This window comes from Fukomys damarensis, unplaced genomic scaffold (genome assembly GCF_012274545.1).
Source record: "Fukomys damarensis isolate Sample0158 unplaced genomic scaffold, DMR_v1.0_HiC HiC_scaffold_12, whole genome shotgun sequence".
Lineage (NCBI taxonomy): Eukaryota > Metazoa > Chordata > Mammalia > Rodentia > Bathyergidae > Fukomys > Fukomys damarensis.
Window position 1 is genome coordinate 22423711 of NW_022900924.1, and position 17089 is coordinate 22440799.

Consider the following 17089-nt stretch of genomic DNA (forward strand, 5'->3'; position numbering starts at 1 on the left):
TCCCTGCTCTTCACCCTGTCCTTCTCCCTCTCCCGGTCCCTGGGAGGAAGCACCCCTCGTGGACACATAGGAGCCAAGGCTGCCCGGCACAGTTCCTCCTCTACCCAGCCTCCAGGGAGCCGTCTGCTGACAAACAATATCCTGCATCTTGTGGGAGATTATCTGAATTCCACAGCTTCTTATCTGTCTCAGAGGACTGGGACATTGCAGCCCATGGCCCTGGGTGATGAGGTGACACCCAGCCCACAGCTCCTTCCAGATAACATGGAGGATATAGCTTCTCAGGGCAGGAGTCCTGCATGCGTCAGACAGTGCCTGTGTGGACCCAGTCTGATGGACCCCACCCTCACCTGGGGCCAGCGGGACGGGCAGGTCACACGCCCGTCCTCCGTGACCAGCTCTCATAAGCCCTGGGGAGCAGTGTCCCTCACCACAGGGCGGGCCACCAATGGCTCATCCTTGCTGGAAAGCCAGAGTCTGGAGAGGCCATGGTGGGCAGGACCCACAGAGGGTGGGAGCCACCTGCCACATCCTGTCTGGCACAGGCCAATGGGCACACAGCTGCCGCCAGAACCAGGGCCCAGCTCTGGCCAAGGGAAGTAGGGCCCGGCCAGTGCTCTAGTCCCTCTGCCTCCGATGGGCACAGGCTGGCTATAGGGCCAGCTGCCCGTGGAGATGGTGGGACACTGGGCAGGGAAGCCAGCAAGCATGCTTGGCTGTTGGCGACAGCCTGCCTACCCTGACCACGGCCCCTCCCACTATGGGCAGTCAGCCGGACCGGCTGATGACTGCAGGCCCATGGAAGGGCCTGCCTGGGCCTCTGTCCTGCACTCAGGGACCTCACGGCCACTCAGCTGCCCTGACCTGCTTTTTCCTCCTTCCCTGTCTCCTTTCCTCTTCTATCTTCCTGTCTTTCTCTCTTGCTGTAAACACTGTCGTACAGCCTTATTTTCCCAACAACACAAACATGGTCTGCAACAGCAGAGATGGCACAGAGGCCTCTGAGGGGCCGCGGGAGACCCGGCCATGCCCAGGACAGGTGCACAAAATCCAGTCTCACCCACCCTCACTGCAAAGCCCAGCCTTTCCCTTAGACCTTGATCTCCCGGAGGGTACATTCCCAGGGGGTGGCAGCCTCTCTGTGCCCTTTTGGGGTCATTTGAGGTGATTGGCTTCCCTGGCCCTGCCAGCCATGGTCAGAGTGCCCTCTGTCCAGCCACACCAGAGCACAGAGGGCAGGAAAGGCCAGAAGCCACCCACATGAGCGGAGGGGAGGGGAGGAGGGACCTGAGCCCTGAGCGAGGAGCACCCCATGGCAGCCCAAGCATTCCCAGCCCACCAGGACCCAGCTCACCTTCTGTAGGAGCTCGATCTCCTGCTGCTTGGCATTGAGAATGGCCAGGGCCTGCTCATGCTCCAGCTCCAACTGCTGCCTCCGCTCCGCAGCCTCGCGCATGTGCTGGGGGACAGGGGATCCTGAGCACGCGAGCCAGGCACCCTCCGCCCCACGCCGACCACCCCATCACCCACCACTGCACCCAGGAGCCGCTCTGCATGGGGAAGCCGCCTCCTCTCAGCTCCCGGGCTTTTCCTCCGAAGCGAGGGACAGGGAACCCAGGGCCCAGCCGGCTGCCGCCCCTGCTCTGCTTTTTATATCTTCAGCACAGAGCGTGAGCACAGCTCAGATCCCGGCAAAGACAGAGCTGCCTCCTTTGCCAGTTGGAAACTCTCCGGCTCCCCAGTTTGCCCCTGGGTGTTTGCAAATGAGAGGGAAGGCCTCACCTCCCTGTGCACGGCTGGGCTGCCCACCCTGTCCTCTCCTCAACCACCTGTGCAGCCAACCTCCTCCCACCCTGCCACACAAGACACATCAGGACCAGCACGAGCTGGAGACAGCTTGAGGCCAGGACACCGTGATAGGAGGGGATGTTCATGCTGGAATTTCCATGGGAAGCTTCTCCAGACACACGTGGAAAGTCACCCGTGCAGGGTGATTCAAATCCAATGTCCATTTCCCTCTTAATTTTTAGATTAACATATGTGAGAGGTAACTTTGAGGCCAACCTTTTAAAATTGGATCATTTACCCACAAATCCATTCCTTCAAAAACAGGAGGTGCCCCACTCCAGCACCTGGGTTGGGTGGACCTGGCCTCCCATCCACCTCTCTCCCAGCCCCACCCTTGGGTCACAACCATGGATGGCTGTTATGGCGAAGGGGCCCTCAGCCTGGTGTGGCCTGGCGTGGATTCACCCTGTGCACCTGCTACTCCACAGTTCCATTACCTTCTGGCTCTCGCTATTCTTACTGAACGTGCTTTGGAGCCTTACAGCAGAGTAGCCTAAGTTACAAGGCAGATGCCGCCAAGGCTATCGCTGAGTGGGCAGAGGCAGGGAGGCCCCTGTCCCAGAGGACGTGGGCAGGGCGAGCACAGGGGGCACCGCTGCTCCTGTCACTGTCCCAGGCCTCCCGGCAGCGCCGGCACCCCTCCCCCAAGTGTCTCCCAGATGAGCTGTGTCAGTGTGGAAGTGGAGCCCCTGTTGCCAGGAGCTCGCAGTTCACTCTGTGGCTTTGCTTCCAAACATCCGCCCAGGCCAGATGTGCAGGGCCCGTGTCACCTCTGCCATCTCCAGAGAGCCCTGGAGCTATAACCCCACTGCTTGGCAGAAGACAAGTGGGGGTTCTGCTGCTGCTATGGAAACTCACAAAAACCCCAGATGCTGGGAAAACAGAACTCCCTAAAACATGAGCTGAACCCACAAAACATAGCCAACCCCATCAGTTATGCCAGGCTCTGTCTGAGCAGAACGGATGGAAGGCACTGCCCTTGGCATCTGGACAGCACAGTTCTCAGGACCCTGTCAGTGGAGTCTGCGTGGTCACCAGCAGGGCTGGCAGCTCCTCGGGGTTCTTTCTGACGGCCTCGGGTCCCTCTGCCCACCACCATCTCCCCTGTAAACCAGCAGCCTGTGGCACTGGGTATCCTCAGGGCAAGGGGGCTGAGCCACCTCTCAGGGGACTCTGGCCTGCTGACCAGCAAAGTGACCACAGGACAGTGACATGATGGCAGTAAAACTTGACCAAACACAGACCACACCTGGGCCAGGCACCAGCTCGCTAATAGGGAGGGCTGCTTCATAACAGGACTTGGGCTCAGAGAGGTGGAGCCACTAGCTCAGGACCACACAGCCTGAGTGCAGCCAGGCCCGACACCTGGACTGCATCCCTGGAGTGAGAAATGAGCTGGGCCCTGCACACTGCTGCCCCCCGGGCAGAACCTGTCTTTGAGCACAAAGTTCTCACTAAATGCAGGAGGGGTGGGGGTGAGGCCAGACTTCGCCACAGCTCTGGGGACAGGCCCACTGTCCCACGTCCCTGCGTGCGGCCGGTGCCTTCACTCAGGGCTGGAAAGAATTGAGCAGGAAAAGCAGGGGCCGCTCCACAGAAGGCTGTACCAGGAACACAGGAGCTGTAAACTGCCACAGGTCACCCAGGGTGCTGAGGGCAGATGCGGGGCTCCCTGGGGGTGGGGGGGCATGGGCACAGAGGCCTGGAGCAGGTGTCCAGGAGCCCAGCTGGGGCCTGGTGGGCAGGAGGCGTCCTCAGCTTCCCTTTCCTGCCGAACCCAGCCCTCCTCATGGGAACCCGAGGTGCCACTGGGTCCTCCGCTCCTCTGCGCAGCTGTCCTGGGGCCCTACTGGCGCCAGGCAACGTCACCTCTGCCTACAGGACCCCATGGTGCAGTGGCACCAGCCCCCCAGCTCCCACCCTGGCCCCACTCTTGCTGCAGGGACCCTGCTCTCCTCTAGTCCCTGGGGTCCCGACCATGTGCACAGCCAGCACCCCGTGCCCTCTCCCCTCCATCCCCACACCCGCTTCCCCACGACCTGCAGGAAGCTCACACAGGAAGTCTTGCTTTTCTCCTCAGGGAACCCAAGGCTTCTCTGTGCTCTCAGTGGATGGGGCCCTCGTCCTGCGGCCCCATTCTCACGGCTGGTGGCTGTCCCTAACCCGCCCACTCCACGTCCAGATCTGCAGGCACCTGCACTACACCTGAGCCTCCCAACCTCTGGGCTTCTGCCAGACCCAGCTGCCACTTGGGTGAGCTGCCCATAAGTGCACATCCACCCTGCCTATCCCAACCACAGGGCACATGGCCACCATGGCTCGGGGGAGACCCAGGCCCCCACTCACTGTGGGATCCTGCCCGAGCATCCCGAGACACAGTGCTGACCCACGGTCAGTGCCAGCCTGCACCACGGAACCCGATCTCCTGCCTCAAGATGGGGCCAGAGCAGCCTGGGTCCAGCCACGCCTGCTCCCTCCCAGCCCTTGGGAGCCAGATGCTGGCCAAGTAGAATCCAGCAGGCAACCGAGCTGGGAACAGGCCTGACCTCTGGAGACCAGAGACAGAGCCAGGAGAATTGAGGCCTAAGCCCAGCCTGGGTGACTTAGCATCTTAGCTAGAGAGACCTGTCTAAAAATAAAAATAAAGCATTAGGCACATTGCTTGGTGCAAAGGCCCTAGGTTCAATCCCCAGAACTGTAACATAAACAAACCAAGGAATCATTTCCTTAAAATGGCTTCATGCAGGTATATGTCACTTTCATCCAAGATGACCCTAACTGCAGCGTCTCCGACCCTGTTTACAGCCTTCAAAAATCTTCATCCTGGAAAGTTTTGTGTCGCATCCAGAAGCTCATGAGGTTTTTTTGTTGTTTGCGTGGGTTTGTTTGTTTGTTTATTTATTTATTTATTTATTTGTACTGGGGATGGATTTCATGATTTTTTGGTGTTAAGACAGAAACAACTAGAAATCAGGAAGTTTTCTACTCCCTGTTTCAGGGAACAAATCCCCAAGAGCCCCAGGAGCTTCCCAGGGGAGGGGACCTGTTCCCCACGGAGCAGGGTGAGGCCCGGGGCAGGTGCACAGGGAGCTGGGTCACTGAGCCAGTGCGCACGGCTCAGATGGCAGAACAGCTGCAGCCACTCCTCCAAGGGACAGGAGACAGAGCCTGCATCAGACCCACTGCCTGGAGCTCCTGGCCCATGGGCCACAGGCGAAGGTCAAGGCCACAAGTCCACGCCAGACACTGAAAGGCCCTAGGGGACACCAGGCCAGACAGCCAGGGCGGAGGAGCAGAGTATAGGATGGTGCCCAGTCCAGTGGCCAGGATCCCGCTGTGTTTACCATGCCTGCTGCCCACAGGTGTGGACGTTGGAGCCCTTCCTGCTCTGTTAGCAGGGCCAACTCGGTGGCCCCACCCCACCCAGACCAGCACTCACTGCCTCCCTAAGACTAGGTGTCCTGAGCCTGGAAGTGCTGAGCTAAGTACTGCACAGAGGGAAGCCGCGTGATCATGGCGCCCTGACTCAGTGAGATATTCACCCCCAGGGGCCCCGCGAGGCGGTGCACCGGTCCAGGCTGCACGGCGCACACAGCCAAGGTGGAATTTGAACCAGGAGGGACAGCCCCCGTTGCGGAGACGTTGGGCCACTGAGCTGTGGGAAGAGCCACCCTTTTCAGGGCCTGTGGTGACCCCGCCTCCCTTCTGCCACTCGCGAGTTGGGCGCCACACAAGAGGCCAGCAGGAGCCACCTGCTTGTGTCCCCAGGACCTCGGGGTGATGCTGAAGGCCCCGTTCCACCCCAGGCAGACTCTCACCCCCAGCCCCCTTGGAGAGCCCTCCAGCTCAGGACACCAGGGAGCATGCGCCACGGCTGCGCTGGCTTATTTTTAAAGCAGCGGTATTTATAGCCGCATGCCGACGCGAACACCAGCGTGAGCAGCCTGCAAATGTCAAGGGGCGGCTGCCCAGAGCTGAGCTAGTTGCTGTGGAAGGGCTGAGCCCGCCTCCTCCGGATCACAGCTGGGTCCCGCCCAGCCACGGGAGAGTCCGGCCTCCTCCGCTGACTCAAGGGCGCCGCTCAGCGGCCGCACCTGGGAGACCCGCTTGGCCCGCGTGACAGCCCCCTGCTCTGTGCTTGGCTCCCTGCTCGCACCACCCGTCCCGAAAGACACCCACCAACTGAGCCGCGAGTGGGGGTGGAGTGAGAGCTATTTTGGGCGGCAACTTCCTGTCCCAGGCACGCGTCACATTGGGTCAGAGAAGAGTCACTCAAATTCTTGGAGCTGCAAGGCATTTTTGCACAAGTGTTTGAATTTAGTCTGCAAACCGCCCCTTCCACAGGCCAGGTGCCCCTACTCCCGGCTGCCCTCCTCCTAGGCCTCCCCCAGCCACCCGGTGCACAGGACACTGCCTGTCACCTACACACTCGCTGTCCTGTGCCTGGGGTCAGCCTGCGTGCCAGTCACGCCTGCGGCTCTGCGCCTCAGTTTCCTCCTGTGTGTCACGCCTGGTGCGGGAGCAGGTGAGACGCAGGCCCACAGCGGGTACGCAGTGATCGCAGTCCTGCCCAAGCCCGAGGAGGGCCCATGAGGCAGCCGCTCTGATGTTTCTGTCTTCCTTCCCTCCTGCGTCCCCTGTCCCCTTCCCCTCCCGTTTCTTCTTAGTTTCAGCGTGGCGTTTTCATGCACCCCCAGCGCTCCCGGTGTATTTTCGTGGGTCTGTCAGTGGTTGCCCCACAGATCTCGACCTATATATTAAGTGTCAATCTTCTATGCAGAGGTCAGATCGGCTGCTGCAAGCCCCTCCCTATCCAAGTCTTCAATCCCTGTCCGAGGTACAGTGGACTTGCAAACTCAGTCTGTTCCCGAGGGCTGGTTGTAACTCAGGTTGGCCAGTGAAGGATCAGACCCCTCTGCACAGCCTTCAGAGTCTCTCCCTGTACACAGGTCGATCTCAGTGTCCTGAGAGATGCTGGCCCAGGAATGCTCAGTGAGCCCCACACAGAAGAGGATGCTGCCAAGCTCCTCCTAAAACTCTGTATCTGAGACCATCTGCAAGCACAAGGGACCAGCATTTGGGTCGTAACTCAAGACTCCAGGTGTAAGTTAAAGCTGACATTCCAGTCATGACCCAAGTTGTTCGTAAGTCAGGCTGGTCGCAACTTGAGGGCCCACTGTATTTTCTTTCAGGCTGCATCTACAGACACCAGGCCCCTCCAGCAGCACCACAGCTCCCCTGCTCCTCCCACCTGCATAAATCCAAGAGAAGAGTGTGTGTCGCTCTCACTGGGCGCACAGAGGAGACAACAGACAAGGCACAGATGAAGCTGAGCAGCCCACGTGCTGCGTGAGGCTCACAGCAGAGGGAAGATGAGCACCATGAGGCGAGGACAGACAGCAGGACAGATGAGGGGCGGAGGCCTGGGAAGCTGCTCCCGTTCCTGCTCCTAGGCTCCCTGCAGGAAGCTGCACAGCCAGGGTGGGCCCGGGGCAGAAGCGTGGGAAAGGCAGCCCAAGTCCCTCCCCAGGAACCCCACGTGGCCCACAATTCCCCTGCACACAGGGCCACACAACGAACCTGGGCAGGAGTGTCTCGGAGGGGCAGAGGTCCCAGCCCCGAGCGGTGGCTCCCTGCAGGCCGTCTGCGTAGGGGCAGGGTCAAGACCCTGCCATTCTGAGCCCTCCCGGTCAGCACACACGTCCCCACCAAGGCTTGGAGGAAGCAGCGTCCTCACCGCCCTCCGGCCTGTGACCACGGCTCCTGCACCTGCCGCCTCCTCTCCCCATCTCAGTTGCATTGTTGGCACCCCTGTGAGCCTGCCCGCCCTGAGGACCCAGTCTCTGGACAGGTCACTGCTCTAGGACGAGCACACCTAACCGGTCACCGCTGCAAAGGGCCAGTTCCCAAATCAGCCCAGCTCGTGGCCCTGGGTGGGGCCCCCACAATCATCCCTACCAGGCACCCCATGCTCCAGACCTGCCCGCTCCCACCTGCGATACCCTGGCCACACCGTCCCTCTCTCAGAGTCCCTCCTGCTGTTCCCCACTGCCGGGTCCCTGGGAACCTGGCTCACCCTGGCCTCGGCCCTGCCAGACCTCGCTGCTTACTGCCCCACCCATGGACCACCAGGGCCTCAGCGGCTCCCTCAGGGAAGCAGACTGGGCTGTCCTGCTCGGCACCCCAGTGGATGCATGAGTCTTCATCCAGCAAGCCGGGGCCCTGGGACACAGGCGCACCATCCAGACGAAGGTGTGTGTGGCCTGTCAGTGCCTCCTGAAAACAGAAGCCACTGAGTAGCCGGCCCACAGGACTGATGATCGGCTCAGACGCTGGGCCAGGGCCACCATCTCGCAGCATTAGCATAGCACAGGCTTCCAGATGCACCTGACGCCAGGACTCAGCGCAGGGTGGCAGGTGTGGAGTCACACTGTTCTGACATCTGTGGCCACCGGGCATTTGAACAAACGGGTGCTGTGTGCTAACGCCACACTTCAACCCCAGGCAGTCACTGTCACCCCAACCACATCCTGTGAGTGAGTGGTGCTGCTTTCCTGGTGACGCCACAGTCACCGCCACTGGCAGAAGCCATCACCGCCCTGGCCCCAGCTACCCCAACCGATACCAGGCTCCCAGCCCCACCTTCCACCCACACACCCCAAATCAGCATCCCATCACCTCCCGAGGAACCCTGACCAGAGCCTCTCACCCTTGATCCCTCCTGGAGGAAGCCATGGTCACCTCAGGTCTGGACCGTCCCTCGTGTGCTGCCCAGCCTCTGCTCCTGCCACCCATCTCCCTTCACGTGGGCACTGCCTGAAGCCCTGCATGCTTGGGGCAGGAGGGGCTCTTGGCAGCATCTGTGACAACAGGGCTGGACACCCCCGGATCCCGAGTCTGCACACCAGGGTGCATGGGCTGGGCTGGCCCTGGACACACGTGGCAGCAGGATGGGCAGGAAGGTCAGTGCCAGACCCGAAGTTCATCATGCACTGTTCAAGAGCTCAGGGTCCCAGCAGCTACCCGAACACTAGTGACCAGAGCCACACACGAGCTCTGGAGCAGCCTGGAAGTGGTTACTCTACTATGTTTTTTAATTTCCCACAAGAATCCAATAAATTTTTTAACACTCAAAAAAAGGTGATACGCCGAAGATCAACTCAGCTTATCTCTCCCATGTCCACAGCGACTCAATCCCCCATTAAATGAGAAAGACTCATTCAGAGTCTGGGAGGAACACCCACTTGCCTGCATCTGGTCAAGCAATTCCTGACCGTGCCTTTCTCTTTATAACCAAGGTCACCAAGCACCCGAGGAGCAGCTTAAAATTCACGAGGTTTGGAAAACCAACACCAACACCAACCTGGGCTTTAACAGGAGTTGGCTCAATTTCTGTTCTGGACGCTGCCAGCCCCCTCCATTCAGCTGTGTTTAACACCCACAGGAAAGGAAATGTATAACTGGCTCTGTGGGATTTGCTTCCAGAAACGTGAATTTTGTTATTTATTGCTTTTTATACTCTGTCAAAAGGGGAAAAGCAGCCCCGAGGGCTGATGAAGCCTGCAGAATGGCCCTGGCTAGTTTCTGCTCTGGAATCCACAGCCTCTCCTCCTGCTGGACGCCACAGCGGTCCTGTCACAAGCGCAGGGAGCCAGCCTACCTTCAGGACCTGTTCCAGGTTCTCCAGCTTGGCACGGGGCTGGCGCTTCTCCTTCACGCCAGATCGAGCTGTCCGGTCACAGTGCACATGCGGCTGGGCTGGGCATACTCTGCCTTTACCTGGGAGCAGAAGCAGAGGGGAACAGAGGTTGTCACCACCTGCCTAGGCACTGGGGTGGGCACCGTGCCCAGCTGGCACCTGTTGTTTCTTCTGCAGGAGCAAGAGTGCTGATGGAGAGCCTTCCCCTCCTCATTCTGTATCATGGACTTCATGGGGGACCACACATGCAGGGCATGGCCACAGGTGACCCAGCCTGGCCGATCAACACATGGCTTCCTTTTTATCCCATTCTCTTCTGCCACAACTACCATGATTGGTTCATACCTGGCCAATCCATGCAATCTTATCCTTTGGATATAGGGACTGGTTGGGGAGGTCATGTGACCCAGTCACATCCTACAGCCTGGTAGCAAAGCAGGGGAAAGGACTGTCTTGCCCACTGGACTTGGAAAGTCGGGGACAGAAGCAGGAGCTCTCGTGCCATTTGTCATCATGAAGGAAGATCCCATCTGACCACAAAGCCATTGAACTAGTGGAGCCCAGAGCTGCAGAAGGAAAGGTGGGATCCTCCAGTGATCCCCAGAGAGACCAGAAAAACACCCAAACTCCTCCATGCTCCCCAAGTCTCCACAGGGCCTGGCCCCATCTGCTCCCCATCTGACTGCCAGGTGGACCCAGACAGGCCATACCCACTCCCACCCCAGGGCCTTTGCACATGTAGCTATAGCCAGCCCTGTCCTGCCCACCTCCTCCACTCAGATCCAAGTGTCCCTTGTCATAAGCAAGCCTCCCAGAATGTGGGGTAAAGAGCCCCTTACTACCCACTTGCACCCTTTGTGTTTGGCTGAGTCACTGCAGTGTCAGTGTAAGGAGTTCCTCTCCCTGGACCCCTCGTGTCACTGCCTGAGGGCCAGGCACAGTGGCTGTGCCCTGGGGTTCTTGGGCCCCCATAGACTCTCCCATCTCCCTCAGCCACCCTGTGCCCAGGGTGTACTCAGTCTGGGCCTCAGGAGCCCCATGCCCAGCACCTGGGATGCAGGGCCAGCAAGAGTGGGGGGTCAGGGAAGCCTCTGCCTCTGCAGGATGTGTACCAGCAGCTTGGGGCCCAGGTATCTCACTGCCCCTCCCAGCCGGCAGGGGCCCCACACACTGGCCACTCAGTGCAGGGCATTCTCTGGGCCAGGCGGGATGCGCTCCTGTGGAAGAGGGGCCAAGGAAGGACCTGCCTCCTTCCAGATGGGCCCCAGTCCTGGCCTGGAGGGCGGGGCTGGCAGCCCTGCCCTGATCCCGGACAGCTGTGGGCTGCCAGCAAGCATGAGCCTCCCCTCTCCTCTCTCCCCCCTAACCCTTCCAGCTGGGGATATAACCCAGCTTTCACCCTGAGTTACACTCTCAGCCCTTTTTTACTTTTATTTTAAATCGCTAAATCACCAAGTTGCCCTGATCAGGATGGAAATTTTTATCTTCCTGTCTCAGCTTCCCAGAGCAGTGTGTGCTGGTTTCTTTTCTTTTCTTTCTGGTGGAAGGCAGAATTGGTGCTGATATTTAGGTGCCCACCTGGTACTTAGCCTCAAATGCCCACTCACCCCTAGGTGCAGCCCTTATGGACATAAACTCCTCACTGAGGAAGAGGCAGGTGAGGTGAACGCGCTCCTGTTCACAGGCCAGCTTCATGGCGGGCCACACCCCAACATACTTGGGCTTCTGGCCACCAGGGAGGTGGAATCCTCGGTGGGTCAGGCCGGGGGCTTCCTGCAGAGTGGCTCCAGTGTGACCCAGCCTCGGACGGCAGCTCCGGTGACTGGCGGGAGACCCAACACTGGCCAGGGCCAAGCAGGCCCCAGACTGATCCCTCCAGAGCAGGCTTCAGGGACACAGACCGTGGCTCTGCGCACCCAAAATCCAGAGCTGGATCATAGCACATGCTCTTCATCTGGGCCCTGAAAACCAGCGGCCCCTGGTATATGCAGGGTCACAAGTTTGAATCCCACCTGGGCAACTTAGCAAATAGAACAAAAAAGGGCCAGGGACATAGCTCAGTGCAAAGGCCTTGGATTCAACACTCAGCACTGAAAGGTAGATAAACACACAGACAGGTATGGACAGATGGCAGATACACAGAGAGGTGCAAGTGCACACAGGTGGATAGGTGATGGATGGGTAGATATAATTTTTAAAAAGCCAGGTGTCCTGTCACATGCCCATAATTCCAGAACTCAGGAAGCTGAGGCAGGAGGATCACCACCAGTTTCAAGTCAGCCGGGTTTAATGGTGAGTTCAAGGCCAGCCTACATTATAATAACAGACGTTCCTGGTCCTACATGGCCAGGGCCAAGGTCCACACCGGCAGCAACTCTTCCTCCTCCCTCCCAGGTGGTGTGGGTACCTGGTCATGCGCGGAGCCACAGGGAGGCCTGCACCTCAGCCTCAGGCCACACTCTCTCCGGGCAGTGGCATCTTCAGTTCATTGCCCTGGGGCAAAAGAAAGGGCAACTGTGAGATCCGCTCTGATTCCACAGGACGGGCAGCCTGGGGCAGGGGCTCTGACTGGGAAGCTAGGCCTGTGCACCCCAACCAGGGGACTCGGGCGGGTGTCGGGGTGACCAGAGCTATGGGAGGGAAACAAAATATTTCACTCGAGCCCTGGGAGCCGGAGGAAGGAGCTGTCCCCCCATGTCCCAGAGTCACAGAAGTCCTCACCCATTACTATATTCTTATTCTGCCTCCTTGGTTCCAGGTCGCTTTTTAACCAGATGGAATCAACCCTGCCAAGAAGCTCAGCATCTAAATGCAGAGCAGGAGATTGATCCACACCACAGCCAAGCAAAGGGAGACACTGTGTCCACCTGGAGCAGCCCCACGACCCATCCAGGACGAACGGGCACAGCAGAGCCACCTGCCACCTGCCAGCAGGGGCCATGGAGATGCAGGCAGCGCCGCCCTCAGAACCAAGCAACGCCCCACTCTCAACATGTGCACCCCCACCTGGCAAAGCTGCCTCAAGCAGGCAGCCTGGGGAGGGCGAGGATGTGCCAGCCGCCCAGCCCTCCGCTCCCAGGAAGAGGTGGCAGTGGAAGACCCTGCCTCTGTCACTGCGGGACAGAGCTGTTCACCAGGGCAGCGGCCAGGCTCCAGCCCAGCCCTGCACTGCTGGGAAACACCAGCAAAGACCCCGGGTATCCACAAAGCGGGTCAGCAGCACCCTGGACAGCAGTGCCACGCGTGGGTCTGGCAGGGTGGGCCCCTCCCATCCTGGTCCCACAAGGGCACAGGCAGACCCCGCCTGGGACTTGCCTTGGGGACACTGACCACAGCCACAAGCCAGGCCGTGACTGAATCCTATGACAGCCACAGCCCGGAGGGGGCTTCTGGGGCCTATTCATCCCAGACAGTACCACCACCGTGTACCCACCCAGTCTCAGGACCAGTCTCTGGGCGACTGCAGTCAGCGGCCAGTCCCATGTCTCCTTCCTCTCTCGGGATTTAGCAGCTTCCCCTCCAGGGGGAATCTTACGTAATACCCACAGCCAGCCCCAGCCTTAGATCCCTAGGTTTAGAGTTACGCTGAATAAGAGGGTCTAGGGCTCACCAGGTGTGGACACATCACAAGCCAGGCTTCCTGCACAGGCTGGAATGAAGCCTGCTGAATCCAGCCATCCAAGCCATGGGAGGAGTGGGCACAGCTGACCTCACCCAATGGACACCAGCCTGGCACCAGCTCCACGCCTGCTGACCAAGGCTCTGGGCCTGGTGCTCCCTCCTGGGGCAGCTCGAGGGCTGCAGGTAAGGAGGCTTCGCCCATTCATGCACAGGCAGCGACGCATGTGTTAGGAAGAGTCTTCCTGGATTTCCTGGCTTCTTCCAGCAAAATGATGGGCAAGAGGTGAATACAAGGGAGGAAGGGAAGTTGGGACCAAACATTTGAAATGGATCTGTGGCAGCAGATGCACCAGGGGCCAGAAGGACAGGCAGGAGTGATGGGAACATGGCACCTGGCTCCCTCCAGTGCCCCGGCAGACAGAGCCCTCCCCAAGTGACAGCCAGGCGCCTGCCCCACCCAGAAGCTAGACGGGTCCTGTTCAGCCCAACCTCCCAGGGTGACTACAGCCTCACCATGGCCTCCGCACCCTCTACATACCGAGCCCCATGTTATAGATGCCATCTCCACCCTGCAAGGCCCCAGATCGCCTGTGCTGAGACAGTTTAGGTCAGGAATTCAGAGGAGAGGGAACCATGCAGGGAGCACGGGGCTTGCAGGGTACCCACCCACTGGCAGGGACTTTTTCCGCGCCCCACCTGCTGGCACTGATGCAGACAGGGACCCATCAATCACAGCTCTGTTAATCACAGCTCTGTGGTGGCCTCCCAGGCCCACATGCATAACACAGCCACGCCAGCACCTAAGAGCCTTTTGAAAAGAGCATTTGCGTCTCCGGTAGGTGAGTGTGGGCACTCTCTGGAGCAGTGCTGGATGTGGCCAGGCCCAGACACAGAGCAGTGCGGACAGAGGCGGCCCAGTCCTGGGTAGGGATTAGAAATGGTGCTGGCCTGTTACGAAGGAGGAGTTGAGGGAAGGACACACACATGGGCACAGAGCAACAGAGGAGCCTCGAGGCTCCCATCCTGGTCTCCCACAGAGACAGGAAGTCAGAGGTACTATTCTTGGCAGACCCCACGTGGCTCCTGGTCCCCTCCCCTCATGTCCTGTCCTTGATACCAGTTGGGGACACCATCCCACCTCCCACCCTCAGGTTACCCCATGACACTGCCCTGTCCCTGAGCCCCTCCCTGGCTTACAGCTCCCTGCTGTCCCTGGCATAGGTGGATGGCCCCGGGTGCCCTCCACTCAAGATGCAGGTAGCCAGGGCAGTCAGGACCTCCTAGGCCCCAGGCAGACACTGGCACTTTGTCCCAGGACAAGGTGACAAAGGACACACCAGGCCCAGAACGCGCGGTATCCTCAGGGGAAAGGGAGGCACCATCTGCAGCTAGAAGGAGTCCCTGGGCCCCAGCTGTCTCCTTGCACAGCCACTGTCACCTGGCCATGGTGCCCCAGGCAAAGGTGGGCTCTGTACAGGGTCAACAGCCTGACGGTCTGTGCCACTGTCCTGAGGCACCATGAAAAGGGCTCAGGGCTCACAGAACCAACTCGGGCCACTCTCAGCATGGAGGAAGGAAATGTTCTGCAGGGAAAAGTTAAACACAGCTGTGAGAAACAACGCAGACACATGGCACTGGGGGTCAGTCCCAGGGCCACCAGACCCCTGCCGTCACCCGGCTGTGCACCCTCCCTGCCCACTGCCCACCACTAAGGTGAGGGACACACATCCGCCTTTCATTCCACTCCTGGGCAAGACCAGAGAGCACAAGGATGAGCAAGCCACATAGCCCAGGGCAGAAGTTTAGCTCTCACGGCAGTCGCCAGGGTGGCTGCTTTCCATTTAATTCCTTATCTGCAGTATTTCAGAAGCAGGACAATTTATGTCGAAAATCTGAACATGTTCCAGAGGAGCTGGAGGTGCCCGCCACCCCCGCCGCCCCCAATCACCCCCGGTGGGGAAGAGGGCAACTAGCATGAGGGGACCCCTCTGACCCCTGCCAGCCCTGCAGTCCCCACACTGAGGGCGTCCAGGGCACTGCCCATGCCAAGCACACCTGTGATGGTTCTCACAGCAGGCTCCGTGCCAGTGTGGAAGGGAGCCGGCTCCCGACCTGCAGCCTCTGCTGTACCCCAGGCGATGGCGCCTCTGGTACAGCAAGCTCGGAACAGCCGGGCTCTCCTGGGAGGCACAGCCACGTGAGCAGAGAGCAGCACTGGCATGGCCTAGGCTTTGCCTTCCCACTGAGCAGGGGAAGAGACTGGAGGAGGATCTTGGCACATGTGTGTGGCTGTTCATAAATGCACAGGCTGACTCACAGGTAGAAGCTGTGCTACAGGCCAGAGACCAGAGGCCATGGTGTGGAGCAGGGCTCTGCCAAAGCCACCTTGCCCCAGCATCCCTGGAGGATTCCAGATGCAAGAAGACGCAGCGGGGTGGCCCTGGGCGGCGGCAGGGCAGAGGGAAATGAAAAGCCCACTTCACAGCCCAGGCAGGGACTTTCAACCAAAGCAGGGACTGGAAACGCCGCACGTCCTGCTCCCAGACACTTTTCTTCCCAGTGAGCGCGGATCGCACGCTTGTTAGTTCCAGAAAGACTAGGGGAGCTCTAGGCTGGGGGGGGGGGCTACTGCCCTCCCAAGCCCCCCTCCTGAACCCCTCTCGGTCCTGCCCAAGGGCTGAGGACGTAGACCCTTCCGCGGGGGACTCTGGGACCAGCTGCCCTCCCGAACCTCAGACCCAGGAATCCTCTGTCGGGCAGAGCGCAGTGTCAGGCGGCCAAGGGACCTGGCCCATTTCACCTCTGCCCCGAAATGGAGGGAGATATTCAAGGGGCCATGCAGCTCACACTGAAGCAGGAAGTAACTCTGGCCATGTAAACTGAGGCACGCGAGCCGCACACCTTCCTCCTCCTGGTTCTCGCCTTCCTCTTCCGCGCCGTGTCTGGGAGGCACCAGCTCGCATCCGCAGACCAGGCGCTTGTTTAAGTGCGTGCCCTGTGCCACATAGATTGGAGATTAGACGTGACACACAAAGGTACCACTTGGCCTTCTCTTTCTGTGTGTGTGGTACTGGGGACTGAACCCAGGGCTTTCAAACTGAGCTGTGGTCCCAGCTCTTTATTTTTTGTTTTGAAACAGGGTCTAGCTAAGTTGCTAAACTGCCAGGCTGGGTTTAGACTTGCCATCCTCCTGCCTCAGCCTCCTGAGAGTGCTGGGATTACAGGCATGTGCCACCACACCTGGCTCAATCTCACTCTTCAAGGGAGACAAGGAATCAAGTGTAGCTAGGGGAAACCTGGCCAGAGCCCAGATGTGGGAGCAAAGCCACACTAGGGGCCAGGTCCCAACAGGCAGCCTGGCCAGTCATGCTGGACAAGGTGGCAGGACAGTCCTCTGCCAGAGTCTGTGGATGCTTCGCCCAGCTGACTTCACCTGACTGCCTCCTCACCTGCCCTGTGTCCTGATGCACATTCCAGAGCTGTATAAAAAATGCAATTTAAGAAAATTCAAAATGTTCTGTGCAATTACTTTGTGTCAATTAAAATTTAAACATAATTTTATAGAAAACTTTTCCTTAGTTTATTTTAAAAATTAAAGAGTGCAAATCACAGCCATTTTGTTCCTGCCCGTTCTTGCCTCCCATGTTTCCTCTGGCGAGGCCTCCCAGCCCCACAGTGAAGTGTTAGGGGCAAGAGCGGGCCCCATGATTGTGTCCGTATGTGGAAGAGAAACACATGGACAGGGAGGGACAATGGGGCCAGCACACACGTGCATCTGCACCTCCGCAGGTCTGCTGGCACAGACCTGGAGCAAGCTTCCCGAAGACTTCACCTGGTGGAGATTCTTCTCCCCAGAGGGGCCTCTCCGGCTGACAAGACTCTGCTCCAATATCACAGCCCCAAGACACAAAGAGACCTTGC

At 59.2% G+C, this 17089-nt stretch overlaps 1 protein-coding gene across 11 annotated transcripts in view; it reads right to left on the bottom strand.

Annotated features, from left to right (window-relative positions):
• Nucleotides 1-17089, bottom strand: part of Rimbp2 (RIMS binding protein 2) — a 117354-nt gene that overhangs the window by 45466 nt on the left and 54799 nt on the right. For 8 of the 11 annotated variants that reach the window (XM_019204565.1, XM_010604283.1, XM_010604279.1 and 5 more), the window contains exons 2-4: nucleotides 11955-12040; nucleotides 9509-9627; nucleotides 1355-1459 (exon numbers count right to left, since the gene is read on the bottom strand). In XM_019204565.1, coding sequence (XP_019060110.1) covers nucleotides 1355-1456 — 102 coding nt within the window. In that variant the 5' untranslated portion in view covers nucleotides 1457-1459; nucleotides 9509-9627; nucleotides 11955-12040. Of the gene's footprint in view, nucleotides 1-1354; nucleotides 1460-1530; nucleotides 1647-9508; nucleotides 9628-11954; nucleotides 12041-17089 lie in introns of those variants that run through there. The other 3 variants (XM_010604281.2, XM_033762479.1, XM_010604282.3) reach the window with 2 other exon arrangements.